We start from the raw sequence: 26463 nt of genomic DNA on the forward strand, positions 1-26463 counted from the left end.
CCTAAATCAAGATCTTACAGACTACATGAAAACAGAAAAAGTTGTTACATAATGAATAAAAATTGGCTTGCAAACGTGATAGGTTGTAGTCAGATTACTTGAGTACTCAGGCTTAGGTGAGTGGTAGCTGTTATATATTTTAGAAGGTACCAATGTAATCATTACTGTGAGTCAGGGTTAGGATGATCTTGTGCTGGCTGAAGTGCAGTGTGTGGCCATGAGAGGATTTGGACCACAGACTATGGTTTTCAGGAACGTCTTGCATGGTACTTCAAGACACTCTGTAGTGTTCCCCTTCCTAAGCTGCCTTTTTGTGTGAGGAGAAATATTTTAAATGTTGAAAAACTTGTGATATGTAACAGCACTGTATTGGTACACTGTCTGTGCCACATACACATAAGGCTATGGGTTTTCTATGTAATTTAAGGGGGCAATTTAATAGTGAAATATTAATAATGTACCTACCTGAGGTAATAGGTAGCATGTACATCTCTTAGACTAGACAACGTACTGTCATAGAGGACGGTGTGCAAGACTGAGACTGTATGTCTGTATTTCTAGTAATCATTGGCTTTTAGTTTTAACTTTGCCATTTACCCAACCTTTTCAGTACAGCAGCCTTCCTACGTTGAATCATTTTGTCTTTGCAGGAAGCTTTCTTTGGGAAAGACCTACTAGATACCAGCAGACAAAACAAGATGAGCCTAGAAAATTTACCTGAAGAATCACTTCCACTCTCATGTAAAACAAATCTCACCACCAATTTCCTGGATCCTTCATCTGACCCCCTTCTTAGCTCAACTTCCACACCAGCTCAGGCAAAACTGGGACCTCAAGGTATACAAAGCTGAAGTTAGTGATAATTCAGTCGTTTGATTTTTGATGTGGCAGCTGGGGCTTTTCCACTCTCTTTTCCCCACTTATCTCACAATGTTTATCTGATGTATTTTTCAACATTCTATATATTAACTGCCCTTACGAGGTTAAGTGATGTTGATAAGCAGCAATACTCAGCTCCAGGGCTTCAGGTGTTTCAGAAAGAGCAGTGGATGGCACAACAGTTGGCACTTGATGCAAATCTGAAACTCTTAGACTGTAACATCCATGAAAATGAGTTCTGTGTAAGAGTGAGCATAAAGATCCATTCTAGAAGACAACAAAAATAACCTAATTGAAAGATATTTGTAGTACTCTAATGAATACTAGTTGGATGAATATCATCCAACTTTGATTTTCTTTAATGTTTTAGACTATTTTAGGTTGCCAGTCTCCTCGGAATTTTTGGTTCAACATGTCCTTTCTGAACATGAGTGCCCTTTCCAGGTACAGTTTGTAGCCCCTAGGCAATCTTTTGCTTTTGCTATTGCAAAACCTCACAGAAGATACTTCTGAGAGTTTTGCAAATTAGCCAGAGGGTTGTAAAGTGCTGCTGAAAGGGCAGCTTCACACAAAGGAGCAATTGAAAGTGAAAACCTTACCGTCCCCTTGAAATTATTTTTTTTTTCTGTGTCTTGTAGTATGTGCTCTTAGCTAGAGTTGTCTTACCATTCTGTATTTTTAAACTTACTATTTCTTGAGTATACTAGTTAATTTGTGGCTTGTGTTTCAGCTCGTCCTCACAGATTTTTCCATCTAAAAATGTTTACACACATCAGTAGTTTCCCATGTCCGGAGAGTCATTTGAAGAGAGGTTGCTTATTTGAGATTGTTACTCGGTGAAAATGTGCTAAATGAAAAGCAAAGGGCTACATTATAATTAAACATTGATTGTTACACAGCTGAAATTGTGAGTAATAGAGAATGTGAAAGACAGCTTCCCCTGAAAGGGAGACTGCTGCATGTGGAATGTTTCAAGGTCTGCATTTCACTGCTTCCAACACTGCAAGAAAAGAAGCTCACGTAGGCTTTTTCACCTAGTGTTCTTCTGAAGCCAGAGAAGGACAGATTCAGAAATCTTGGCTGGCCCCTCCAACTGCAGGATTAAAATCAGTCATGTTCATACATTATGGTAGTGTAAGGTTTTAAAAATTCATGAACTTTATGTTAATCAACATCTTGCTTTTCCAAAGTTTGAAAGGAATTTTTTAAAAGCCTGTTCTTTGTGAAGAAGCAAAGTTGTAAAACTTTGCATTTCCTTTTCCTTTTATTCAGAAATATATCAAAATGAGGAGGCTGTAAACAAGCATCACGAGTTTCAGTGAATAACCTACTGCCTTCCCCATTTTCTATACAAGAGACTCAAAGGACAGTGCTTTCTGGCCATAGGAACATTCTCAACAATTGTCTCTCAACTGTTAAGATTTCCAGCCAAAACTGTGTCCAGACAGAACTGTTTGTTGTAGTTGGAGTGCCAGTGGGTGAAATCATCTGACAGCATTGATCAGTTCCAGTGCCACTTTTCTTAACTCCTTCACTGTGACATAGGGAAACACGGTTATTGCCACAACAGCATCCACACATTCTGAGTGATGGTGACCCTGGTAAATTGGCTAATGGCTGAGCTAGCAGCAAACCCACCTTCCCTTCCAGCTGGTGTTGCAGAAGAGCTGGAGGTGAGAACAGTGTCCGAGAACACCTGTGGTATTATTGTCATTTCAATACAGACCTGTCTTTGGAGAAAGAACAATATGAGCTGCTTTATTCACCGCACTAGAAGCCTCTTGAACCATGTTGTTACCAACTGTGGTCCTTTCCTAGATCACTTACTGACAAGGATTGCTGACTCCTCTGAGAGTCCTTGCTTACAGCGATAGGTCTTTCCACAAGGAAGATGTTCTCTTGGAAACTCCACTTGTTTAATCACAGGATTAAGAGTTAGATATACTTGTTCATCCTTCCAAAGACCTCTCTGGCATCTAAAGAGGAAGTTACTGTGTCTGCTTTGCTTTTTAACATGGGGCATGCAGCTGTGAGGGAGACAAACAGCATTGTGTTCAGTCTGCTCCTGAACTGACAGGGTATTTCAGTGACACGTTCTGTGAGTCCTTATTTGTAGAACTTGGTTAAGGGTAGCTGAAGCTTTGCCAGCCAAGATTGCAGTAGTGGTGGGGATTGCAGTAGTGATGGGAATTGGCCAAGCTGGCCAGAAGAGGGGTTTTGGAATCCTTTCTTTGCTATTAATTTCTAGTAACTGTGACTGAAGTGAGCTTTAGGCTCCCAGCCCTGATTTCTGTCTGACAGAGAGGTTGCAGGCTTTGTCTTCAGTTACAAGCCCCAGTTTTCCTGTGGTTTTATGACATGTGTGGCACACTATACAGTAGATTCTTCACAGGGCCAATCCTTAAAATGATGTCCAAGACTCTGCTAGAGCAGAGTGCGAAGGGTTGCTCCCTGGGAACACACAGCACCACATCTCTAGGGTCTCCCTGGATGTTCATGGATAAAGTTGAAGGTGGTGATCGGGTTCTGTTGCATCCTCAGTAGCCTGAGGACTGTCAGCATCACACTTGAGTTTCTTGTCTGTGTCAAAAAAGAGGTTCCTTGACGAGGTGTGTTCTGTGGAAGCTCTGGCAGTGTGACCTTCCCTTCAGTTCGAAATAGCTTAAGTTCAGTGTATTTTTTCTAGGGATGCTGAAAAAGTCATCTCTTTAAGTAAGATCCCCAGAGAACCCTAAAGAGATTCTTTCTAGACAAAAGGAGAGGAGTCATCTGAGTCTCTGACTGAAACGCTGCTGGGACGTTTTATAACCAGCAGTGTGGTTGTAGTTTTGGGAGAGGCATTTTTATCTTCTAAAACCTCAATGCATTGGAGGAATTGGGATGGTGAGATAGGGGTAGAACTGTGCTCTTAGAGATCCAGCATTACAAGCAAATTATTTTCCTTTCTGCTTTGTCTTAGTTTTCATCTCCATTCTGAAAAAGTCAAATTAATGAGCAGTTTTGAGCTATTTGTTTGGCAGCAGATGTCAACCAGCTATTGATTCTGATCTGAAGCAGCTGACTAAAGTGATTTTGTTGTTTCCAAGATAATACTCAGCACACATGGAATTTAAAAAAAGGACAAAAATAGGAGACAAATGTAAAAATATGCTTTAGATTAGATGTCTTATATGAGACTTATGGATCACAGAGTCTAGCCCTCTGCTATCCGTAACACTCAGCCTTTTTCACAAGCTCCATTTTGAAAGCTGGTACCTTTTGGCCAACCTACTAATCTCATCAGAAGGCCATTACAGAATCCAATTGCCTTAATAGTTAGGAGCCCTCTAATTTGAAGCCTGAATTTATTCACGGCCAGTTTGTAGCTACGGGTGGTAAACTCCTCAGTTATATCTTTCCACCTGAGTTCTTTCTAGCTACTTATTCCATATATTTATATTCAAATTAGCAGTTGACGTTTTAGGGGCTGTTCTCAAGCACATTACTGAGGGCTGTGGAGAAAAGCACTGTAATATAAAATGCTACAGAAGAAGTAAAGGCTGCTAATGGCAATGTGATGCTTCCTTCATAAGGGCTTTTTTCTCCCTGATACTTTCCTGCCTTCAAGTAGGAATTCAGGAAAGTTGAAGAACAGCTAAAGTTTTATCCTTTGCCTACCAGCCAGCTGAAGCTGTTAACATCACCTTATGGTGCCTGTGTTCATTAGTTACTTGTATAATTAAACCAAATTGCCAGAAGGAAAACAAGCCTCTCCACATCCCCTGCCCCCCACCCCCAAACCAAATAAAGCACCAAAACCCCACCATTTGGGTGCAGTTTAAACCCAGTTCATAATGCTTTTTGTTGGGTATGCAAAATAAACATACCCACAAAGTGATCTGGTTTTGAGGGACTTTTTTAATACTTCTCATATCAATAGGAACCACATCATTTATGTTCATGGCAGCAGACTTGTCTGGACTGGCACATGGATCCACCTAGTTGATTGGCAAACATAAACCATGTTTCAGTACGGATGGTATCAGCTCATCTGCATTACAGAAGATAAAAATAGTGAAGAAGAGTAATTGTCATTTTGATTTTCCATAGTGGCAGAGGGGAAAAGGGCTGTTTCTGAAAAACAGCAGAAGGAACGTTTAAATCATTAGAATTCAGCAGCTTGGAAAGTAGCCTCATGATATAAGTAAATCCTTGGCACCAGGCCTCTGAATTAAGCTAGAAATACTTTCCTGGGGCAGTTGGGTTGTAACAGTGGGAAAGATAACCCATATATCTATGAAATATGTTTACTCTTTGACTTTCTGGTCCCTCTTCAACCTGCCCATATTTGTTTTCTACATTGTACATTGTATGATTTATATTAATCCCTTTTCTCCGCTTAATTACTTGTGCGTTTGTGTATTTTACCATCTCTTCATGACTCATTGGTCTTGCAGTGATTGCTTGTGCAGTCATTTTTAGCCTGCAGTTCTGCTGAAAACTGTTTTTCTCAACTTCTATTGATTTGTCAAATAATTTTCTTTACATGTTGCACATCTGTAGTACTCCTAAAAAACTAGTTAATAAAACCAGACAGGCCATTGGGAGTCATTTCTGTCTAATGAATTGGGTGTCACAAAGATAATAGTATCCAGAATGTATTATTTAATATTAAATAATTTATTGCTAGGACCAGATAGCTTTTCTGAGACAACAAACATGACATTCCTACCTCTGGCTTTTCTTAACATCTTCAGGATTTCTTCTGATCTTAAAAATAGCATCTCCAGTTTCCGGTTACTCCCTACTGCTGCTTACTTTTATGTTATACTTCCCCATCAGGGTATAGTAACTGCTTGCTCTGAGGCCTTAAGAAAGGTTGTGGGGGTAAGAGAAGTAACTCATCGCCCTATTTGTTGACTTCCAAAAGTCGTATTCCTTTGTGTCCTAGAGGCTTCAGATTTTTCCTGTATCTTGGGGAGTTTTCCCTTAAAACCATCCAATCTTTATTCCATGTGACTGATGACATTATCACTTTCATTCTGTTGGAGAAAATACTTGAAGATGGCTGCAGTGCTTACTACAGAGTGATTTAGAATACTTAACACACTGTAGAAGGCCCTTAGAGCTGTTAAATCTGTGTTTGTGTTTCTAGCTCAAGATACATATAGTATGTCAAGATTAATGTAGCAGTGCTGTGACTGGTTGATTTTATTTATTGCTTCTTACACAGGTAGCACCGATGATCCTTTAGCTGATCTTTCTGAGGTCTTAAATACCGATGATGATATTCTTGGGATACTTTCTGATGATTTGGTAAAGTCTGGAGATCATTCAGGTATGTACTGTTTGTAAGGTCTCTGGTATTTGTTTTCTTCTTTCCTCTGTTGTAGATGTCTTTGTTGTGTTCTATCTGTAGGTTATGGTCTAGGTTACTTCAGATGCTGTTTCCATATCTTAAGAATACCTCAGTTTCAGATGATTTTGTTGTCCTACCAAAGAAAAATCCCCCCAACCTTTTCAGCATTTTGTTTTACTTGGCTCTTTGCTTTGCTGCTTAAGAAAGAGTAAAATGTAGCTGCCGTTGTCTATCATACCTGCGTAGCCTTTTTCAGCATGCAGCTTTTTCTTTACTTTTTGTTTTGTTTTGTTTTCGTGTTATAATCATCCATTTTATCTGGTTTGGGTCCTGTAGGTCTTGATTTATGCACTTTCCAGGTTGAGAACTCACCCTCCCCATTTGGTAAGAAACTAAATGATGGATGATCCATGGTTAGAAGTAGTCACCTTTCCTAGTGGTTTTAGCTGAAAGAACTGCATGTGTAGAAACTAGTACTCCTTTACTGTGTCACTAATTCATGCTTTCATTGTCCACTCTCTCTGTGGTGTTTGAGTCTAACACAGCCTCTAAACCCCGCACTCTGCATTTTAAGAGTACTGCATAAAGTTTTGCTTTACAGCCTTTAAAAACCTTCCTGAGTTGTTGTGTTTTGTGATAGAAAGCCATGCATTTTCTTGCTGTCACTGTTAATATTACTTCTAGTAGTAGTGTGTAGATTTTATCATAGTGGTATCTCTTGTAAATGTAAAGCATTTTAACAATGTGAATAGAGTAGAGCATGAGTAAAGTAGTCGACATTAATCTCTTTGTTTCCACTGGATGATGATTCATCACTTTATGTAAGACACAGGTCGACAATAAGCAGAATAAGTAGTAATGAGTAGAACAGCATGTTTTGTTATTTTAAATTTGGTTTTATTTGGTATCTAATCCAGAAGCATCTTCTAAATACCAAAGTGTGTAGTTCTTTATTTCAAAAATCTTTCTCATTTGAGAGATTTGTTTACTTGTAAAAGATGTTAGGAAATGTCTGTAGTAAGTTGTATTTTCTCAGTAGCAACAAATTGCTTTGTCTGATGTAGCCCAGAATATTCAGTAGGGTGTTGGGGTTTGTTTTTTTTTGAAACAGAAACTGCTATAATGTGTTTGACTGCACTTCAGCAGATATTTAATGTGATATGAGAACATTCGGGGTGAACTGTAAGGTGCATGAGGATGAACCATATTGACTGCTGGTGTGATTGGTTTTAAAATGTGAAAAAAGGTTATCGCGAAACGTACATACACTGTGCACTCAAAGCCATACTGTACCTGAACTCAGTAGTCTTATTTCAACAAAAATATCCAATTCTTCCAGTTGCATTCTAGTCAAGTAATGTTCCTCAAACAATCCAGTAAACTGGAGGTACATAGCAGACAGTTTTGTTTACTTTTTAAAATAAATGTCTTACTTTGCTTCACCTTTCAATTCTTAGAAAGTTTTGGTTTAGGAGATAGCTCAGCTCTAGGGGAAAAAGTTTCATGTTCTTTATTCTGTACCAACATATTTTACAATTTATGTCTAACTTTATATTCTTTCTTCCCTCAGCTGGATTGGATATTGGTCCCATCTCTGATGACCCCTCTTCTCTGCCTCAGCCGAATGTCAACCAGAGCTCACGGCCATTGAGTGAAGAACAGTTGGATGGGATCCTGAGTCCAGAACTAGACAAAATGGTCACAGATGGTAATTTGATTGTTCTTGATTTCAGTCTTCTAGACAACTTAAATTGAAATCTTCTGTGATTGATTCTCAAATCACTGTCTGTTGCAACATACCTGTTTGGACTTGGTGGCAGAATAAATTATATTGCATAATTTGATGATGACTCATTCAGTGTTGTCCTGTCTTTATCCAGGTGCTATTCTTGGCAAACTGTACAAAATCCCAGGTACGTGCTCTAACCTTTGTTGTCTTGCATAAAATGTAGCTTGTAAGTGCTGGCCAACTCATGCACGGTGTTTTTTGCAGAGCTAGGAGGAAAGGATGTGGAAGACCTGTTCACAGCTGTATTAAGTCCAGCAAACACACAGCCAGCTCCTTTGCCACAGCCTCCACCTCCACCACAACTTATGTCTTTGCACAGTCAAGGTATGTTCCTTTGTCACTTTAAAAACTAGCAGCCTGGTTGGGGAAGTTCTTCTGAATACTGGTGTGAAAGCAGGGCACACCTTACTGCCTGTATTCTTAATTTGTGGAATCTGCTATTGTTAATTTAGAAGATATTCTAAATGTGTTCTGAAGAGGGCATGGGATTAACGTACCTGTAAATTGTGCTAATAGAAAGGGACAGAGATTTTAGATTTTTCTGGCATATTGGAGCTTTTATTTTAGCTGACACTTTGATATTTTTGAAGTTTGTGATAAAGCCTGTGTTCTCTTAGGACTTCACTAATTACTTATGAGTACCTCCTCAAGGGTAAGAAAAGAGTCTGTATTAGAGTGATTTAGTGAGTCTTCATTTCCTGTAAGAATTCAGTTTAATGTGTTAACTAGCCCTATCCAAATAATAGAAAACAAAGTAATTTTGAAGGGTATCTGGGAAATTATAATTTATTTGTTACCACTAAAATTACCATGAGTTGCAACAGAGTATCCCAGCTCTTCTGATGAAAGCAAAGACAGATTGATTTTAATTTTCTTTATTTTACCAGTAGAGCTGCTTTTGCACACACACACCCCCCCCCCTGTATGTGTGAGCATAATTAGATGTATTCTCTTCTCATCAGAAATTACCTTGGGTGGGTTTTCCCTGAGCTCATGTAAGGAGTGCCCATTCTGCTTCACTGGCACTACAAAAAGTAGTATGGAAATTGATTTCACCACTGAGTCAGAATGGAAAAAAAAGATTGGTTTCCTAGTTGGATGAATTTCTGTTAAAAAGAAAGACTTGAAAAAGTCTCAGAAAGGGAAGAGTATGAAGTAAATGATGAGGTAATTTAAAGCAAGAGGTGATATAGGTATTATTGCCTGTTTCGCCAGTTACTTGAGCACTCTGAGATAGCTTCAGCATTTGGGCTCTGTGAGTCTGGTTACCTTCTCCCCTTGGGAACCGCCACAATTGCAAAGTTTTGGATTTACAATTTGGTTTGGCTCCGGTGTAACAGTCCTCATATTTCTGTGAGATAAATGCTTCAGTACTGGGGAAGCTTGCATCAAGTTTCAGCAATTTCAAGTGAAATGAATGCTCTCTTCTCATAAAGACAAGTGATCCTACAGTGCAAACCAGAGGCCTGGCACTCCATCCTGTTCGTTTGCCAGGTCTTCATAGTTATGCTATACTGTCTATTAAGGAGCTGTAAAAAAGCACATGCTCTTAAATCTTCAGTTACTTTCATCCAGACAGTGCTTTCTGTATCATTTGTCTAACCTGTGGACCAGAAGATGGTCTCCTAAAACTTGAGAGAATGATATGGTGTCATCCCACAGATGCATCTATTTCCTGAGCTACTTGTATGCTTTTGAGAAAACACTGGGCCAACAGTTGTAATCACACTTAAGTGACAGGGATTCAAAGGCCAGTGTTAATTCTGGGTAGGAACATCTGCAAAGACCATCTGCTGGACTGAATCTGCCTGTGCCACATTTGCCTAATATTGTAATCAAATAAATAGAATGTTCTGCCTTGGTACTGCTAGGCTGGACACGTAATTAGAAAACACTGATGCTCATTTGACTAGATTTATCTGTTTCATTGGTTACAAATGAGGGAGTTAGTAGATAATGAGGCTTACTTTGGTACACTGCTCAGAGGTCTCAGAAGAGGAGATGTTTAATTCAGGTGTCTTAATGATAATTCTGCAAGGACTGAAAACGACCTTCTCCATGCCTGCTGCTTGGGCCTGGGTATAACAAATATGACACGTCAATAGCCTTTAAGAATGTTCCTCAATGAAAGTGCAGTGTCATAGCGTGGGCTACAACAGAAGTTTTGCAAATCCATTTTTTAAAAAACCTGATTTTTCAGACAAGGAAAAAAAGCTGCACAGGGATGTGATACCATAGAAAAGAGTTCCTTAAGAAAGCAATGGAAACTGATTTAAAACCTTTTCCAAATTTGTACGGTCGTATTATAACACTTGTAAGCAATCAGTTTTTTGTTAGATAAGACATTTTCACTGAAAATTGCCACCTCAAAAGTATTTCAAAATTTCAGCCTTAAAAATAGTCACTCTTTAAAACAGAATTTAAATTTCTGCTTTCCAGGAGAGACTGCGTTTCCACGAGTGCCTCTTATGAATGGCCTGATTGGCCCTACTCCTCATCTTCCTCATGGAGCTTTGACTGCTGGAGGTGGACTGGGCACTTTCTCTCCCATTACACAGCAACCATACACTGATACCAGGTAAGTCAGGATGGGAAATTAAAATTAGCTGTTGATTAGCATGTACTGCTGGGAAGGTGTTAGTAATACTCTGATACTATTAGCATTTAACTACTTGGTTCTCGGCAGCCCCCAAGAAAACTTCCGAATTCTTGCAGCCTGCTCACTACTGAAATAGCAAGCAGAATTAATACTGCTCTAATTTTTTTAATTTTATTTTTTATACTGAGAACAATTTATCCATAAAACCCTTTTCTGATTTGTCAGGGATAAGAATCCAGCGTTCAATCCAATGGTAAGTGATCCCAACAACTCATGGGCACCCTCTGCTCCACCTTTGGAAGGTGAAGGCGATACAATGTCCAATGCTCAAAGAAGCACTCTTAAATGGGAAAAAGAAGAAGCTTTGGGTGAAATGGCAACAGTAGCACCTGTTCTCTATACAAATATCAACTTCCCAAACCTAAAGGAAGAATTCCCAGGTGAGTCATTTGCTGAATACAGTTAAAATACTTTGTAGCAATCTTTACATCTCAATTGGAAAGAATGTAAAATAAACTTAGCAAAGCCTTGCATTAGTACATTTCTTTGGTTGCAGACTGGGCTACAAGAGTGAAGCAGATTGCTAAACTGTGGAGGAAAGCAAGCTCACAGGAGAGGGCTCCATATGTGGTAAGAACAACTACCACCTGCAGTCACATACTTCCAGCAGATATACATGTTCATTTATAAGGTTTTAATATGGATTTTTTAAAATAAATTAATTTCTTGGGTTAGTAGAAGTTGACTTCTAACCCTGAATACTTTTACTAGTATTCCTTGCTTTTCAGTCTTGGAATAACCTGTATTAGTATTAAGCAACCTAAAGACATCAGCTGAGATGAGAACATTCATGGTGCTCGCTTCATCCTTAGTACATTTTGTGCATGCCTCTGGTCTTATTTGCTCTGTCTCTTTCTGCCCAGAATCTCACCAGTTTCTTCAGAAGGATAGTGACAAAGCATTATGTGACCTGCCTCTCCCACCTTCCTCTCTCACTAGCCTTTTCTGCCCCATTAGAATTGTCCTTCTGTTGAACTGACCATTGCAGAAGTGATGGTGCTCACATCCCTACTTTCCTCATTTTCTGTTACTCCTGTGTTCTTGTCCTGGACTCAACTAGGATAGGGAGCATGCGTATTCAAAGTAGCTGTCTGGAGTTACATGGTCATTGATTCCCTTCTTTGGAGCTTCTGCCATTCAGAGGGGGTACCCTTGTGCCCTGTTGAAACCTTTTGTTGAACTCTGTCCACCTCCAAACCTCTGTACTAGTTTCATTCTTTCTGACCTTCCCGGCCATTGTTAGCAAATGTGCTTTTCTTTGATTTCCCCTTACATCTCCAATGTGTTCTGGTTCTTGTCTTTTATTTGCTTCCTCACAACAATGGTTGGATGGTCATTCTCTCTTTCTAGAGTTGTTGTCGGTCTCTTAGCCTCCCCACACCTGCTTTTTTAAATACAGTCCCATTGGTAAGCAAATGTGATTCCAGTGTGCGCTGATGGCTCAGAGCTCAACAGTACCAACATCGTTCTTCTGTCCAAGTTTAAAAAGTTCCCTTATTCAGGGAATTCTTGATCTGCCTGACCCCTTTTCTATGTGAAAGAATCATTCTGTGTTGTCTTCTTTGTATCACCAAGGTATTGTCATTGTTCTGGTTTTATTCAGGCCTGTAACTTCAGCACCTTTGAACTTCTCTGTCATTTCATCCATGCTATATTTAATCTCAGTGGTTTCTTCCTTGTGGTATTTATAAGGTGCAATCCACTTACAAGAGTGGATTTTTATTGAGGCATTTATTACTTCACAATTATTTCCACTGCTGACCTTTTTGTTAGTTTGCTTTGCTTTGATTTTTTTTCTCTATAACAAATGCAGTCGCGTTCTCCTGATGGATGTCCAAAAAGCAGCTCCAAATTTACTTCCTTCATCTTCAGGAGGAGGGACTATGCAAGTGCACACACTAGTTTACGTGGCAAGAAGTGTCTTTTCCTCACAGAAACTGGAGTCCATCTGCTCTTGCCATCCACTTGTTCCTAGTGTTCCTGATACTGTGCACACACGAAGCTGCTGTGTTTACCTCTCCCGAGAGGCTGACACTCTGTGGGAATAAGTAAAGGCTACCTTAGAGATGAAATTCAGTAGAGTGTTAGTAAATTCTCACTACTGGCTTTTTACTTTCTGTAGTATGCATAACCCCATCACTTACAAGGGGTAAATGACACTCATTTTTCTGCTGCTGTGACACTGGTGCTCTCATCCATGTCACTGCTGCATTGTTGGAGGGGAAGGATTTCAGCCCTTTCTGCTAGGCAACCCCCACTTGGCAACTGCAAATAAAATTGTGAAAAAGATGTGAGGGTCTGATTCAGAAAAGGAATTGCATCCTAAATTGGTGGTAAAACAGACTCTTTGAAACTTCTATTAGATGCTTTAAAGTGTCAGTATGGCTGTAAAATGCCTCATTGAAGAGGAATTGCTGTTCTTCCATCCAATTTTTCCTGATCCATAAGCCCATATCCTATGTTTATACTGCTGACTTAACACAGACGGAGATCTATGGAGGCTATTTAATGGAGTAGACTGTATTTTTCTTGTCATTGAGGTTCTCCACATTAGTGGCCTTTTATTGATCCAAACATCATCTGCTGTGCTCATGTCTTCAGATTGCACACCACATCAATATGTGATTTGAAAGGTAAACTGGTGGGATTCATGCTTTCTCAGCGCAGCACAGTACCTGAACCTAATGCTTAGAAAACCTCCACTGCTAATAACTCCTTCGTTCTTTCCATGTGTGTTAGCTTAAACACAGAATTTCTATAGAAATGAAGCATTTTCAGTTTGGAATTCCTTTTAATATGCATAATTTATTTTTCACAAGCATGAACGTGATTAAAACAGGCTGTAACAATAATTTGGTTGTAGATTTTGTAGGAATAACAGATGCAGCGTTCACACATAGCTGAAGAAAACAAGGCTAACTACTTTATTTTTATCTTTTCCCAGCAAAAAGCCAGAGATAATAGAGCTGCTTTGCGCATCAATAAAGTACAGATGTCAAATGACTCCATGAAAAGACAGCAGCAACAGGATAGCATTGATCCTAGCTCACGCATCGACTCCGACCTCTTTAAAGATCCATTAAAACAGAGGGAATCAGAACACGAGCAGGAATGGAAATTCAGACAGGTGTGTTGCATTTAGGGTGTTTTGTTATTTTTCTTTCAGCTCTTTTATTGCTGGAATCTGTTGTAATAAAATCAATTCTAATTTTTCTTTGTAGAAGAGTATAGAATCAGCCACTCTGTAAGAAGAAAATAGATGCTATAGAAGAGAAGCTGCCTGTAAATGTTAGAAAACTTTGTTTTAAAACTTTGGTTCTTAGATCCTAGTTATTATGGAGACAGGTTACTCTCTCTGCATGATTAGCTAGTGCTGTAGTTTGGGGGTTTTTTATACCCTACATTGCAGTAACGTTGTCCTGCAGACTACCTCTTCAAATTGGGCTGGTTATCTCTCAGAGCCCATTTTCCTCAAGTCAGTGCTGCATCTGTCAGTAACTTCTCATCGTCAGAGTATAAGGTTGCAAAGCTGTGCTGCTCTTTAGGCAACCTGAGAAAAGGTTCTTCCCAGGCAATCAAGGTGCATGCCAAGGTAATTAACCTTTACAACTAGCTAGCTCCTCTGCTCCTGTTGCATTTAAAATTTGCAATTTACAGTTTCTTATAATTGTTCTTAATATGTCCAAAAGTTTTTATTACTGATTTGGTCATCAGAAAGATGTTGTGTACATTTAGACTTAAAAGTGTAACCATTCTCCTCATAATTTTAAAACAGCAAATGCGGCAAAAAAGTAAGCAGCAAGCCAAAATAGAAGCCACACAGAAGCTTGAACAGGTGAAAAATGAACAGCAGCAGCAGCAACAGCAGCAGCAGCAGCAGTTTGGTTCACAACAGCTTCTGAACCAGTCTGGCTCAGACACACCTAGCAGCGGGATCCAGAGCCCCTTGACGCCACAGACTGGCAATGGAAGTATGTCTCCTGCACAGCAGACATTCCATAAGGATCTATTTACGAAGCAGCAGCTACCTGCTACACCTACGTCAGCATCCTCAGATGATGTGTTCCTAAAACCACAAGCTCCACCCCCTACTCCTGCCCGAATCCCAGTACACGATTCCCTGTCTCAGTCTCAGACTCCTCAGACACCATCACAGCAGATGTTTTCTCCAGGTTCCGCAAACACAAGACCTCCTTCTCCAATGGATCCATATGCTAAAATGGTAGGAACACCTAGACCAGCACCCGTCAACCAGAACTTTGTTAGACGAAGTACCATTGCACCGTTAGATGCCTGTGCACCGCAGTCATCCATATCTAGGCCCATTCAGGTAACCGAACCATCGGGGAGCAGGCCTTCACCAGTCAGGGATTCATGTTCTTCATCTCCAGGTAGCAGTGATCCCTATGCAAAGCCACCAGACACACCCAGGCCTGTCATGTCATCGGAGCAGTTCTCCAAACCTCTCGGGGTCCCAAGATCGCCCATAGTTATGGAACAGTCAGGGAAGGTTCCTTTATCAGCTGGAAGCAGTGATCCCTTTACTAAGCCGGCTCCAAGAACCGATACGTTTCAGAGACAGAGGGTACCTTCTGCTGATCCGTATGCACGGCCACCATTGACTCCTGCCCCGGCCCCTGTTGATGGTAGCCCTGGGCCTTTTAAAACTCCTATGCGCCCACCTCAGTCCCCACAAGATCCTTACGCGTCGATGCCAGCTACGCCAAGGCGCGTCGCAGTTGATCCGTATGAAAGGCCGGCTTTGACACCCAGGCCGGTGGATAACTTTGCCCATAATCAGCCCAGTGATCCATACAGCCAGCCTCCCCTTACTCCCCATCCTGCAATAAAGGAGACTTTTGCCCATCCACCCCGGATAGTGCGACAACAGAGTGATTCTTTCACTCAGTCTGGACCCATTTCAAGGCCAGCTTCTCAGGACCCTTACTCCCAGCCTCCAGGTACTCCTCGGCCAGTTGCTGATCCTTACGCCCAACCTCCGGGAACTCCTCGGCCCGCCACAGTTGATCCATACATGCAGCAACCACCGACACCAAGACCCGCTCAGCCAGTGGATTTATTTGCTCAGTCCCCAGGAAATCAGAGACATTCTGATCCATATGCCCAACCTCCTGGAACACCAAGGCCAGTTCTCAATGACCCTTATTCTCAGCAACCAGCAACTCCAAGGCCAGGGATTCCAGAGACTTTTAACAGACCTGCAATGACAAGACCGGGACTAATACCAAATAGAGATCCTTTCCTGCAGACGCCACAGAACAGGTTGCAGGGCACTTTTGTCAGACCATCAGATCCATGTTCTCAAACTCCCAGACCTGCAGGACCTGCAATAACGGATTCATTTAGCCATGGTCCAGCTGCTCCAGCACGTGACCCATATGATCAACCACCAATGACTCCAAGACCTCAGCCAGAATCTTTTGGAACTGGTCAACTGGCCCACGATGGTGCTGAACAGCCACGGCCTGGATCTGAGGGCAACTTCAGTGCATCTGGAAATTCTCCGATGAGTTCTCAAGGACAACAGTTTCCCAAAGTTTCACAAGTTCCTGGCCCAGCACCCACTACAGGAGTAACAGACACGCAGAATACCATGAATATGTCTCAGGCAGATACTGAGAAGTTAAGACAGGTAAGAATAGTGTTGAATACCGATGGTATTGAAATTTCTTAAGTAGATTTCCCCTATTCTTGTTAAATACTTGAAGTTTGTTGTCATAAAGCATGACTGTATATCATAGAATGACCTTCACTCCCTTAGAAGTTAATTTGGTACTCCTGACTAGAATGACAATATGTAAAATACAGGAAAATCAGTAATTTTTAAGGAGCTTGGGCAAGATTTGAAAAGGAAGCAAAAGCTATCTTTGAAGCTATGGAATATGTAGCTGGTTGGTCTGTAGTAGTTCTTTTCTCTACAGTGTGAGGGAAGTAAAACCCTTGAAGGGAAAATTAATTCTGTGCAATAATAGATGAGAATCAGAACTGATTGTCAGTGAGTTGTTCACTGACTGAAAAATGGAGTATAGGGAAATATCTCGGGCTAGCCATCTAACTTCCCACTTGGCTGACAAGTTGGGGTGAACCCTACCATCGGTCACTGCTCTGTTGGAGGCACATTCACTCTTGTCAGCGAGTCTGGCAATCAGCTCTTACTGAGATGTAGAGTTACAGTCAACCTGCAGAAAGCTGCTCAGCCTTTTGTTTGGAAGGAGCAATGGGAAGTGGATTTAGCAGGAGAATGGGTAGTGTTTGTCATACAGAGCTGGAGTCAATTCTGCAGTTTGCTGGAAACCTCTTACTGAGTTCTTTCCAGCAAGCCTCTAGACACCTTTCCTCAGAATGCCCGTTTCACATGGTAAAAGGGCTTGTGTGACCTGGTTAGAACAAAAGGGAAACAGAGTTGCTTATATGTAAATTGGTAACTTGAGTTCACACCATAACAAGTGTGGAGATGAAGCTGCATCACCAACATCTTGCATGGCCTGATCCCTCTTCTAGTTTCCGAGGTGATCGTGGTAGCTTAGAATGGTTTTCTGTAGTGATTGAAAAAATTCTTTCCTCCAAAAGGCTTAAGCTAACACAGCATAACACTTCACAATATGTCAATTGCAGTGTCAAGCACAATGATTTATTTTTTAATTTTTTTTAAACAGCGCCAGAAATTACGTGAAATTATCCTGCAGCAACAGCAGCAGAAGAAGAACGCGGTTCGTCAAGAGAAAGCCTTACAGGATGCAGCAGCTCCTACTCATGCAACTCCCCTTCAGCACTGGCAGCAAGACAACTTAAATCAGATTTTTAATCGCCCCCCACCTCCATATCCTGGGAATATTCGGTCCTCTGTTGTCCCTCCAGGTGGGCCAAGGTTCACCGTGTACCCGAAAGACCAACGTGGACCATTTCCTGCTGATGGGCAATTCAACAGACCCCAGTTTCCAGGGGATATGAATGCCATGGGAATGAGACCTCATGGCCTTAGGTAAGCTCTTCAATCTCTTAAAGCCGGCGTATTGCAGGTGTAATTCTACAGTGAAACAAAATTGTTGGATAATGGGGAGTGGGGATTGGGGGGAGGGAGGGGTGTCCAGTTAATGAAATTTACCTGTGGTGTCTACAGAAGCTGTTAGTCTTCCTGAAGACTATGAACAGCGAGGTTTCCTGTAAGGGTCTGTGGTACTACCACGTGTATTTTACATTAACACTGTCTTTTATTGGGAATTAATCTGAAACAAAAATGGAGAAATTGCAATACTTGTGAAAGGTATGTGAGCTGGAAGGTCTCCTTGCCCATGGGTTTGGGGCATTTCTGTTTTTCTTTTGAAAGTGAAAGGTCTGGCTACCTTTGATTTCACAATTCTTGTTTTCATTGCTAATTAATGCATAATCAAAAATCAGCTTTTGCCCAGCCGTTTTTATGGTGAATGCTGTGATTTAAAATGAATACCAAGAACTGTCATTCAGGAGTTATCATGAATCATCACAGGAATTATTATTTTCGGAATTCTTTTATTTATTTCAGTATTTTTCTCTTTGTTTCAGTATTTTTCAATCCACATGATATTATTTTTTACACTTAGTTGCATTAACCATGCTGTTTATTTACTGAGATAGTTCTTATTGCCAGAGTTTTCTATCCATTATTATTATTATTAATGGAATTGAAACCAGGTTGTTTATTACACATAATTAAAGCAATTATTTTATTGTAGTCATAAAGCTCATTTAAATGTAAGCACAATTAGTCAAAATACTTATTTAAATATCTTAACGAATGCATTATGTAAAGCACTTTGAGTAGTTGTTTAGTCAAATATGCCAGACGAGGCAATCCTGAGGAAAGAGATTATTTAGTGTTTCATACTTTATTTTAGATATGGGTTTCCAGGAGGTGGACATGGTCCACCAACAGGTCAAGAACGTTTCCTTGGTCCTCAGCAGCCAATGCAGCGCCCTGGAGTTCCACCACAGCTGAGAAGATCTCTGTCTATTGATATGCCGCGGCCGGTGAACAATCCACAAATGAGTAATACATCTGGGATCTCTCAACATTTTCCTCCTCAGGGAATTCCCGTTCAGCAGCATAATATCTTGGGTCAGGCATTTATCGAGTTACGTCACAGAGCTCCTGATGGGAGGCCCAGGCTGCCTTTCAATCCTTCTGCTGCAAATGTTATGGATGCAGCAGCACAGCATCAACGACACGCGGGGTTTATACCCAGGCAGGAGTTCCCTGGCCCGAGACCGGCAGAACCACTGAGACATAGTTCTCAAGGCATACCTAACCAGTTGCAGATGTCTACAAGTTTGGAGCATATGTCACAATCCCAGCAGGATCAGATCAATCCTGACAACACATCTGCACTTGTAATAAGCTCTCTAACTCATCCACCAGTTGCCGATGCATTCCCCGGACCATCTTTATCTACATCAGCACCAAGTGATGAGTCTGCAAATTTACAGATTCCCAACCAGCCAAGTGATGGTCTAGAAGAAAAGCTTGATCCTGATGATCCTGCTGTAAAAGATTTAGATGTGAAAGATCTTGATGGGGTTGAAGTCAAGGATTTGGATGATGAGGATCTGGAAAATTTGAATCTAGACACAGAGGATGGGAAAGGAGATGAACTGGACACTTTAGATAATTTGGAGACCAATGATCCTCATCTTGATGATCTTCTAAGATCTGGGGAATTTGATATAATTGCATACACAGACCCAGACCTTGATGTGGGGGATAAGAAAGGAATGTTTAATGAAGAACTAGATCTCAGTGTCCCCATTGATGACAAACTGGATATCCAGGGCAAGACAGAAGAACCAAAACAGAAAGAACAAGGTGATAAAACTGGTACACCTGCTGAGACCCAGTCTCCACAGAAGAAATCTACTACAGATAATGAAGTTAAACCAGAAGTGCTTTCCCCAAACACTCAGGAGGAAAAGAAGAATGAAAATGAAAAAAGTGATGCAAATGCTGAATCCACAAGTACTCAACAGGCTGCGGAAACGGAGTTAAAGGATGGAGAAAAGGCTCCTACACAGCCTGCTAATCCAGAGTTCCCTGATAAAACTACTGCTGTTCCTAGTCAAGAAACAACTGTGCCTAGTCCAGATGCTCAGGGCTCTGCTCCACTGCCTGTTCAAGGAGCAGTAAGTTCCTGCAGTATTTCTGGGTCCACACCAGTCCTCTCAAGCTTGCTGGCTAATGAAAGCTCAGATAATGCTGAAGCAAGGACTCTAGGATCTCCATCTCAATCTTTGCCAACACCTCAAATGAACCATGCATCAGGTATTCCACAAACACTAATGACACCTGGTGGACAGATCTTGGAAAACACTTTAAACTCAAATTTGACCATGGTTCCACGAATGAACCATAATTTTCCACAAGGGTCACCGAATCCAGGATTTATTCAGGGTCAGTCGTCTAATCATAACTTTGGGACAGGACAGGCATCTAATCAAACTGTGGCTGTAACAAACCGTCCTGGTCCTAGTGGCATATCTGGTACCCAACAGATAATGCTCCCTCAACCATTAGCTCAGCAACAAAATCGAGAGAGACCACTTCTGCTAGAGGAACAGCCACTTCTTCTGCAGGACCTTTTGGATCAGGAGCGACAGGAGCAGCAGCAGCAGCGGCAGATGCAAGCCATGATTCGCCAGCGCTCAGACCCATTTTTCCCCAATATTGGTATGTGGGTGATCTATTTGTCTGTGTTCTGGTCAGTTATTTAAAAACACAACAACAAACAGTTAAATAACTTGTAGCACTGAAAGAAACAGGTAGATGTGTGAAGCTCAAAGGCGACACACTGAAACCCAGCCTGCCTAGTAGATACAATGGGAGTCTGGAAATTGAGTGTGTAGGTGAGATTTTGAACTCTGTGAAGGGTGCTGTTGATATTACCAGGATCAGGGGAGCTGCTTTACTGCTCGTTTTTCTGACATCCCCTCTGTCACATAGTGTCTTTATACATCAGTTTCTCATACGTGATGCGGAATAATTGCAGCCTTTGTAGTGAAAGGAGGACAGGGAACTACTTGAAAGAGTCCAGTGCAGGGCCACTTAGATGATGAAAGGAGTGGAACATCTTCCGTATGATGAAAGGCTGAGGGAACTGGGCCTCTTTAACCTGGAGGAGAGGAGACTGAGGGGTGACCTCATTAATGTCTATAAATATATGAAGGGTGAGAATCAGGAGGATGGAGCCAGGCTCTTCTTGGCTATGTCCAATGATAGGATAAGGGGCAGCGGGGGCAGCGGGTGCAAGCTGGAGCACAGGAGGTTCCATGTAAACATAAGGAAAAACTTTTTCACTATGAGGGTGACGGAGTGCTGGGACAGGCTGCCCAGAGGGGCTGTGGAGTTTCCTTCTCTGGAGACAGTCAAAACCCATCTGGATGGGTTCCTGTATGACCTAGCATAGGTGATCGTGTTCTGGCTGGGGGGGTTGGACTAGATAATCTTCCGAGGTCCCTTCCAACCCCTAACATTCTGTGATTCTAAGAAATCAAATTATCAAGTGCAGTAACTGACTTGTTAATCCTTGATCTGTCAGTTTTCTCTTTATGGTTGAGCATCACATTTTTTTCAGTGTTAGTGTGTTTCAGGGAAAAAGGGATCATGGAAACCTATGTCAGTAACTCTCCATCCAGGCAAAGCCCAGAAACATCACAAATAATTCTGCACATACTGAAAGCATTTCAGATAAACTACCATTTTGTGTTTAATGTATGGTAGCACTTAGAGCATTCAGGTCAAGGCCATCACTATTGTAGAATCGTTACTAATGAAATGTGTAGTTTTTAGAGACAGGTTAGTTGTAACTGCACTGATCATTGAGCCAGGTGGTTCATAAGACAAGTTTAACTTACCACCTAAGTGATGGTTCTGTATTTGTAGTGTGGCTGGAATGGGCTTCAGCCACCCCAGGTGATGATGACCTCTAGAGGTCCCTTCCAACCTCATCCATTCTGTACTCCCATTTATCCTGCTCCCTGTGAACAGGAGAGACAGCAGAAAGGCTGTTCACCACACTTACAGTTTTTTCAGATGCTGCATAGGGTGTGTGCCTGTCTGCCTCTAGTGCTACTGGTAATTACAGAGGGACCAAACAGGTTTTCTTTGAATGTTACTGGTGATGTGTCAGTTGTGCCACCTGAACTCACAGGCACAACTCCTCTTCCTGGTTCTTAAACCTATAAATAGAATTTATTAATCTGTTGGGTTGTAGGCTGGGTTTTGTCTAGAGCCCTGCTCAGACTGACCTGGTTTTGGTGTCTGTCATGGCTGAAAACAAGAACAGTTGCTGCTTTCCCATGAGGATATATGAAACTCTGCATTAACCCTCCATGTCAAAGTGGAGAGGACAAGTAATTTGAAACAATGATGCCACTATGTTGTTTTACTAATTATTTATGCATGAAGTAGATCTAAACAAGTCAGTTCCAGTTAATAACTTGTAATGTTCAGCTGTGTAATTCACTTTTTCTGTTTTTCTTTTACAGACTTTGATGCAATTACTGATCCCATAATGAAGGCCAAAATGGTAGCTCTTAAGGGGATCAATAAAGTCATGGCACAGAGTAACATGGGGATGCCACCAATGGTTATGAACAGGTAGGCAACAGCTTGATACCATTCTTCAGGGCTACAAATTGTAAAAGGAAGTTATAGAGAGAAATTCTGCACTGGAGATGAGAAAGATCTTTGTCATGTGTTTCATAGCCCATGCTAATACAGGATTATCTCTGAAGAATAAAACCAGTGCAGCAATATAAACTATAAAGTGTTAAAACTCATCAGACTTGTGTTCCATTTATGATGTTGTTGGTCAGCATGGTGAACGTGGCTTCAGTGTTGAAGCTTTTCTTGGTTTTCCACTTACTAGTTGTGCAATGACATGGCTCCCACACGTTGTGCTTGAAAACTGTTGATGGCCACATAACAGTTAAACTTCATGTAGCAACATACCATTTAATGCTAAGTGTAAGATGTAGCAACGGTTATGGAGGTTTCATCCCCTCTTTAAATCCAATCTGAGGATAAACGGAGCAATGAACTGTGCAGCCCTCACCCTGACTGTCTTGATCTGAAGTGGGGAGTCTGTGGGCCACATACGATGGGCAACTTTTCTTTTTGTGTGGGCCTTAAACCAGTTTGTTTTCTTGCTCCTAACACATCTTCAGTGTTCTGGGATAATACATAGTTTACCCACCGTGTTCATAAGGGCAGTTTGACCATGGAAAGAAGATTCTGGACCCCATCCCATTCCAGTATTGCACATTACTGCAGTATGATCTGTGTGACCTGCAAGAGCAGAACTTTCTACCTGCTCAGATACTAATTGAACATAACTTATGTTCACTGCTTTACTTCCTATTAATGCTACAAAAAGAATTCTATGGTTTAAATATGTGCTGCATCACCATGATACAGAAAAGTTTCTGTGCTTCTCAAATGTCAGTCTAAGATCAGAACTGCATTTAGTTTTGCTTTGTGGAGATACATTGTCTTAGAGTGGTACAAAGGTTTGCTTAAAATTTTCTGGTCATCTGCCCTGCAGTGCAGTGACTGCTTTGGTCACCATGATAAATGTGTACATTAAAGGTGCCTTTTTTTTTTGGTGGATCCTGAAACTAAAATACAGATACAGACACATTAGTGTGTCCCTGCCTTCGCTATTCTAGCAGGTGTGGTTCATCTCTCTGGAAGGTGTAAAACACAATAGGTTTGGTCAACGGCAAAGGGTTGTCATATGAAATGAGAAAAAATACTCTCCAGATATTGAAGAAGTTTGGTACAGGAGTTTGAGAACATGTCTGTGAAATGTTTAGAGTCTTTGGTTAAGCTCAGTGCAATAGAAAAGGTTGTCTCTCCTCCAAAATGCCAACCAATTGTAAAAGGTAGAATTTCGCTTTCTGTTTCTATGTCAATAGGTTTCCCTTTATGGGTCAGCCGGTGCCGGGAGCTCAGACCAGTGAAGGCCAAAATCATATGCAGCAGGCAATTACCCAGGTAATTACAACTTGATAGGGAGCTTTAACAGAAGTGCTTAAGAATGATAACTAGGTTTGGGGGTTTTAATTGAATAATGACTTCATATCCTTGTCTGTCTGTTTTACTGAAATTTCTAGGACGGGAGTTTGACACCTCAGATGTCTAGACCTAATCCTCCCAATTTTGGTCCTGGTTTTGTCAGTAAGTACAGATTTAATAATTTTTCCTGTGTTGATGTTTCATTCTGCCGTTCTGTTTGGTTTGGGTTGGGGCTTTTTTATAAAATACCTGTAAATGGGTCCTGTCTCTCAAACTCATTGTTTTAAAATTTTAAAATATCATCATTAAGATGCCAGTTAATAAAGGGGTGCATAGTAAATGCTATTAACAGTTTTTCTATAAAGCTATCCCCAAAGAAACACCATAAGGATAAAGGGAAACAGAACAAACAGAAAATCAGTGTGATTTTAATTCATGTGAGAATAGTGATCTATTAACTGACAGACTGCTATCTCAAAAACCTGGTGTTCAGTGCTGGTGTAATATTCTGAACGCAGCAAGAACAACAGTCTATCTTGATGGCTTATCTTCTGTTACAGAAGCAAAAGGGTTTGTGCCTCATTGTCTTTTTTAAAAATACCAGGAAAAGCTTTCCAAGCGTTAGTTAAGCAAGACTGGCAGAGAACCACAAGCGTGGAAAGCACAAATATATAGCGTGAGCATTTTGTGTCTCTCATTTCTGCTTTCCCTAGATCAATTGTAAATCCCAGTCTCTGTGATGAGCAGGTTTTATTAGCAGAAATGAAAACTGAGCCTATGTTGGGTGAGGATGATCACTTTTTTAAAAAAGGAAATAAAAAAGGTGTTTCTGTAACTGCAAAACCTTTACTTGACATTTATGAATAAGAAACAGAAGTAAACATCTTTTCACCTTTTCCAGAACTGGAGTAGCAGCACTCAATGTGTAATGAGCTCAATGAGATGCTTTATTCATATTTTCTATATTAATTACTGGTGAAATTTCATGAGCAGCCACATTGCCAAAGTTGAGAGTAGAGGTGGCTGTGAGCATTTGAGAAAATCTGTTTTTCACTCAGTAGTAGTTATTCTACCTGAAGCTTGTTAATATTTCAGTCCTTTCATTTGCACTGCCATGTTGCTGCCATCTGCACTTACTCTCCACCGTTTCCACACAATTGTCCCTTCAGGTTATGTGATCAGTTTTGCAGAATTTATCGTTGAAAGAATGGGGGACTCAAGACTGTAGCTAGCTCTGTGCATTGCTGTAGTGGAGCTGCTGGAGTCAATGGCTGTCTCTGCCACAGTGACTGTTTCAGTGGAGGGTGGTAGGAGGACATGGTTGTATTGAAATCATACTGTAGTGTAGGTATCTTCATAAACAAACTTCATTTACAAGGAAGATCCATACTGTATTCCTGGTTACCTGGCTCATTGCAATGATGCAATCATGACACAAGGTACCATCACCAAACCTCCTTTCTCACCTTCTGGGCTTAGTGCAGCTCAAGTATTACCAGACATGATTGTTTTGCCTCAAGATAAACATCTGAGAGCAGTGGGCTGCTCATATAGCAGGTGAGCATTTCTCATTTATGAAAAGAATAATGTCATCGTTGCAGGAAGAGGCACCGGTGGTGAAAGCCCTGTGCAGAGGACTGAGGGAGTTATTCTTACAACAGTATCTTTCTTTCAATTCATGAATATGTGATGAATGTTTATACTTTGTTTTCTCATAAGTAGTAGTAATAAAAATATTTATATGTACAAAACTCCTCTGCAAACACCAGAATTAATGATGCCTTGTTTCCTGTCCTCCCCTCTAATGAGTAGCTCAGAGGACTTCCACATCTTCTGTGGCAAGGCAGGGGACAGTCAGGTTCTGTAGCTGCTTTAAAAACTAGTTGCTCAGTGGCTACTAAGTGCACGTTCAGTGGCTGGACAGTGGGCTGGTGTCTCTTGAAAGTACAGGACTGAATTAAGACTGCTTTCTCTCAGTCAGGGCAGTAATTTGGGTCTCTATTTGCTTTACTCAGATCACTCAAAAAGTTCAGTATCACTTTGAGATCTCAACTTCTCTGTCAAATTTGGCCTAACTTGACCAACCGTTTCATGAAACAAGAGGGGAACCTGATAAACCTCACCTCTAAAAAGTAGAATTGAAAGCTCACCTCCAGGATGAGATCACATCATACTTTATATCCCTTCTCTCTAGATGATTCACAAAGAAAACAGTATGAAGAATGGCTGCAAGAAACACAACAACTGCTTCAAATGCAACAGAAGTACCTTGAGGAGCAAATTGGAGCACACAGAAAATCAAAGAAAGCACTCTCAGCAAAACAGCGTACGGCCAAGAAAGCTGGTCGGGAGTTCCCAGAGGAAGATGCTGAACAGCTTAAACATGTTACTGAGCAGCAAAGCATGGTCCAAAAACAGCTAGACCAGGTAATCATCAGGAATCAGAGCTGATCACTGTAATACTGAGCTGTCATACTGGTATGACTCACTTCTTTAGATCTCCTAAGAGATGAACTGAAATGCTTCAATCCAGTGGAACTAATTATTTAAAGGGAGGCACTCCCTGTGATATTTTGCATGTAGCAGCATTACCCTGAACTGCCGGTGATGCTGGAGCTGTAGGAGAATGTGCTACAGCAGAAGTTCTGACAGAAAGCTGAACTTCAGGAAGAGGGGAAATGGCTTAGCAAAATGATTTGCAGCAGAGTTCCTTGGCACCATGAAAGCATAAA

The 26463-nt window shown here is 41.0% G+C and overlaps 1 protein-coding gene across 1 annotated transcript in view; it reads left to right on the top strand.

Annotated features, from left to right (window-relative positions):
* KMT2C (lysine methyltransferase 2C) overlaps nt 1-26463 on the top strand; it is a 195976-nt gene that overhangs the window by 149530 nt on the left and 19983 nt on the right. Inside the window, exons 26-41 of the mRNA XM_084279900.1 lie at nt 651-837; nt 6092-6196; nt 7788-7925; nt 8098-8130; nt 8211-8324; nt 10446-10584; nt 10831-11045; nt 11162-11235; nt 13610-13792; nt 14441-16318; nt 17343-17668; nt 18561-20383; nt 22201-22312; nt 23632-23710; nt 23830-23893; nt 25926-26158. Coding sequence (XP_084136026.1) covers nt 651-837; nt 6092-6196; nt 7788-7925; nt 8098-8130; nt 8211-8324; nt 10446-10584; nt 10831-11045; nt 11162-11235; nt 13610-13792; nt 14441-16318; nt 17343-17668; nt 18561-20383; nt 22201-22312; nt 23632-23710; nt 23830-23893; nt 25926-26158 — 5703 coding nt within the window. The remainder of the gene's footprint in view (nt 1-650; nt 838-6091; nt 6197-7787; nt 7926-8097; nt 8131-8210; nt 8325-10445; nt 10585-10830; nt 11046-11161; nt 11236-13609; nt 13793-14440; nt 16319-17342; nt 17669-18560; nt 20384-22200; nt 22313-23631; nt 23711-23829; nt 23894-25925; nt 26159-26463) is intronic.

Source organism: Gallinula chloropus (genome assembly GCF_964237585.1).
Source record: "Gallinula chloropus genome assembly, chromosome: 2".
In the NCBI taxonomy this organism is placed as follows: Eukaryota; Metazoa; Chordata; class Aves; order Gruiformes; family Rallidae; genus Gallinula; species Gallinula chloropus.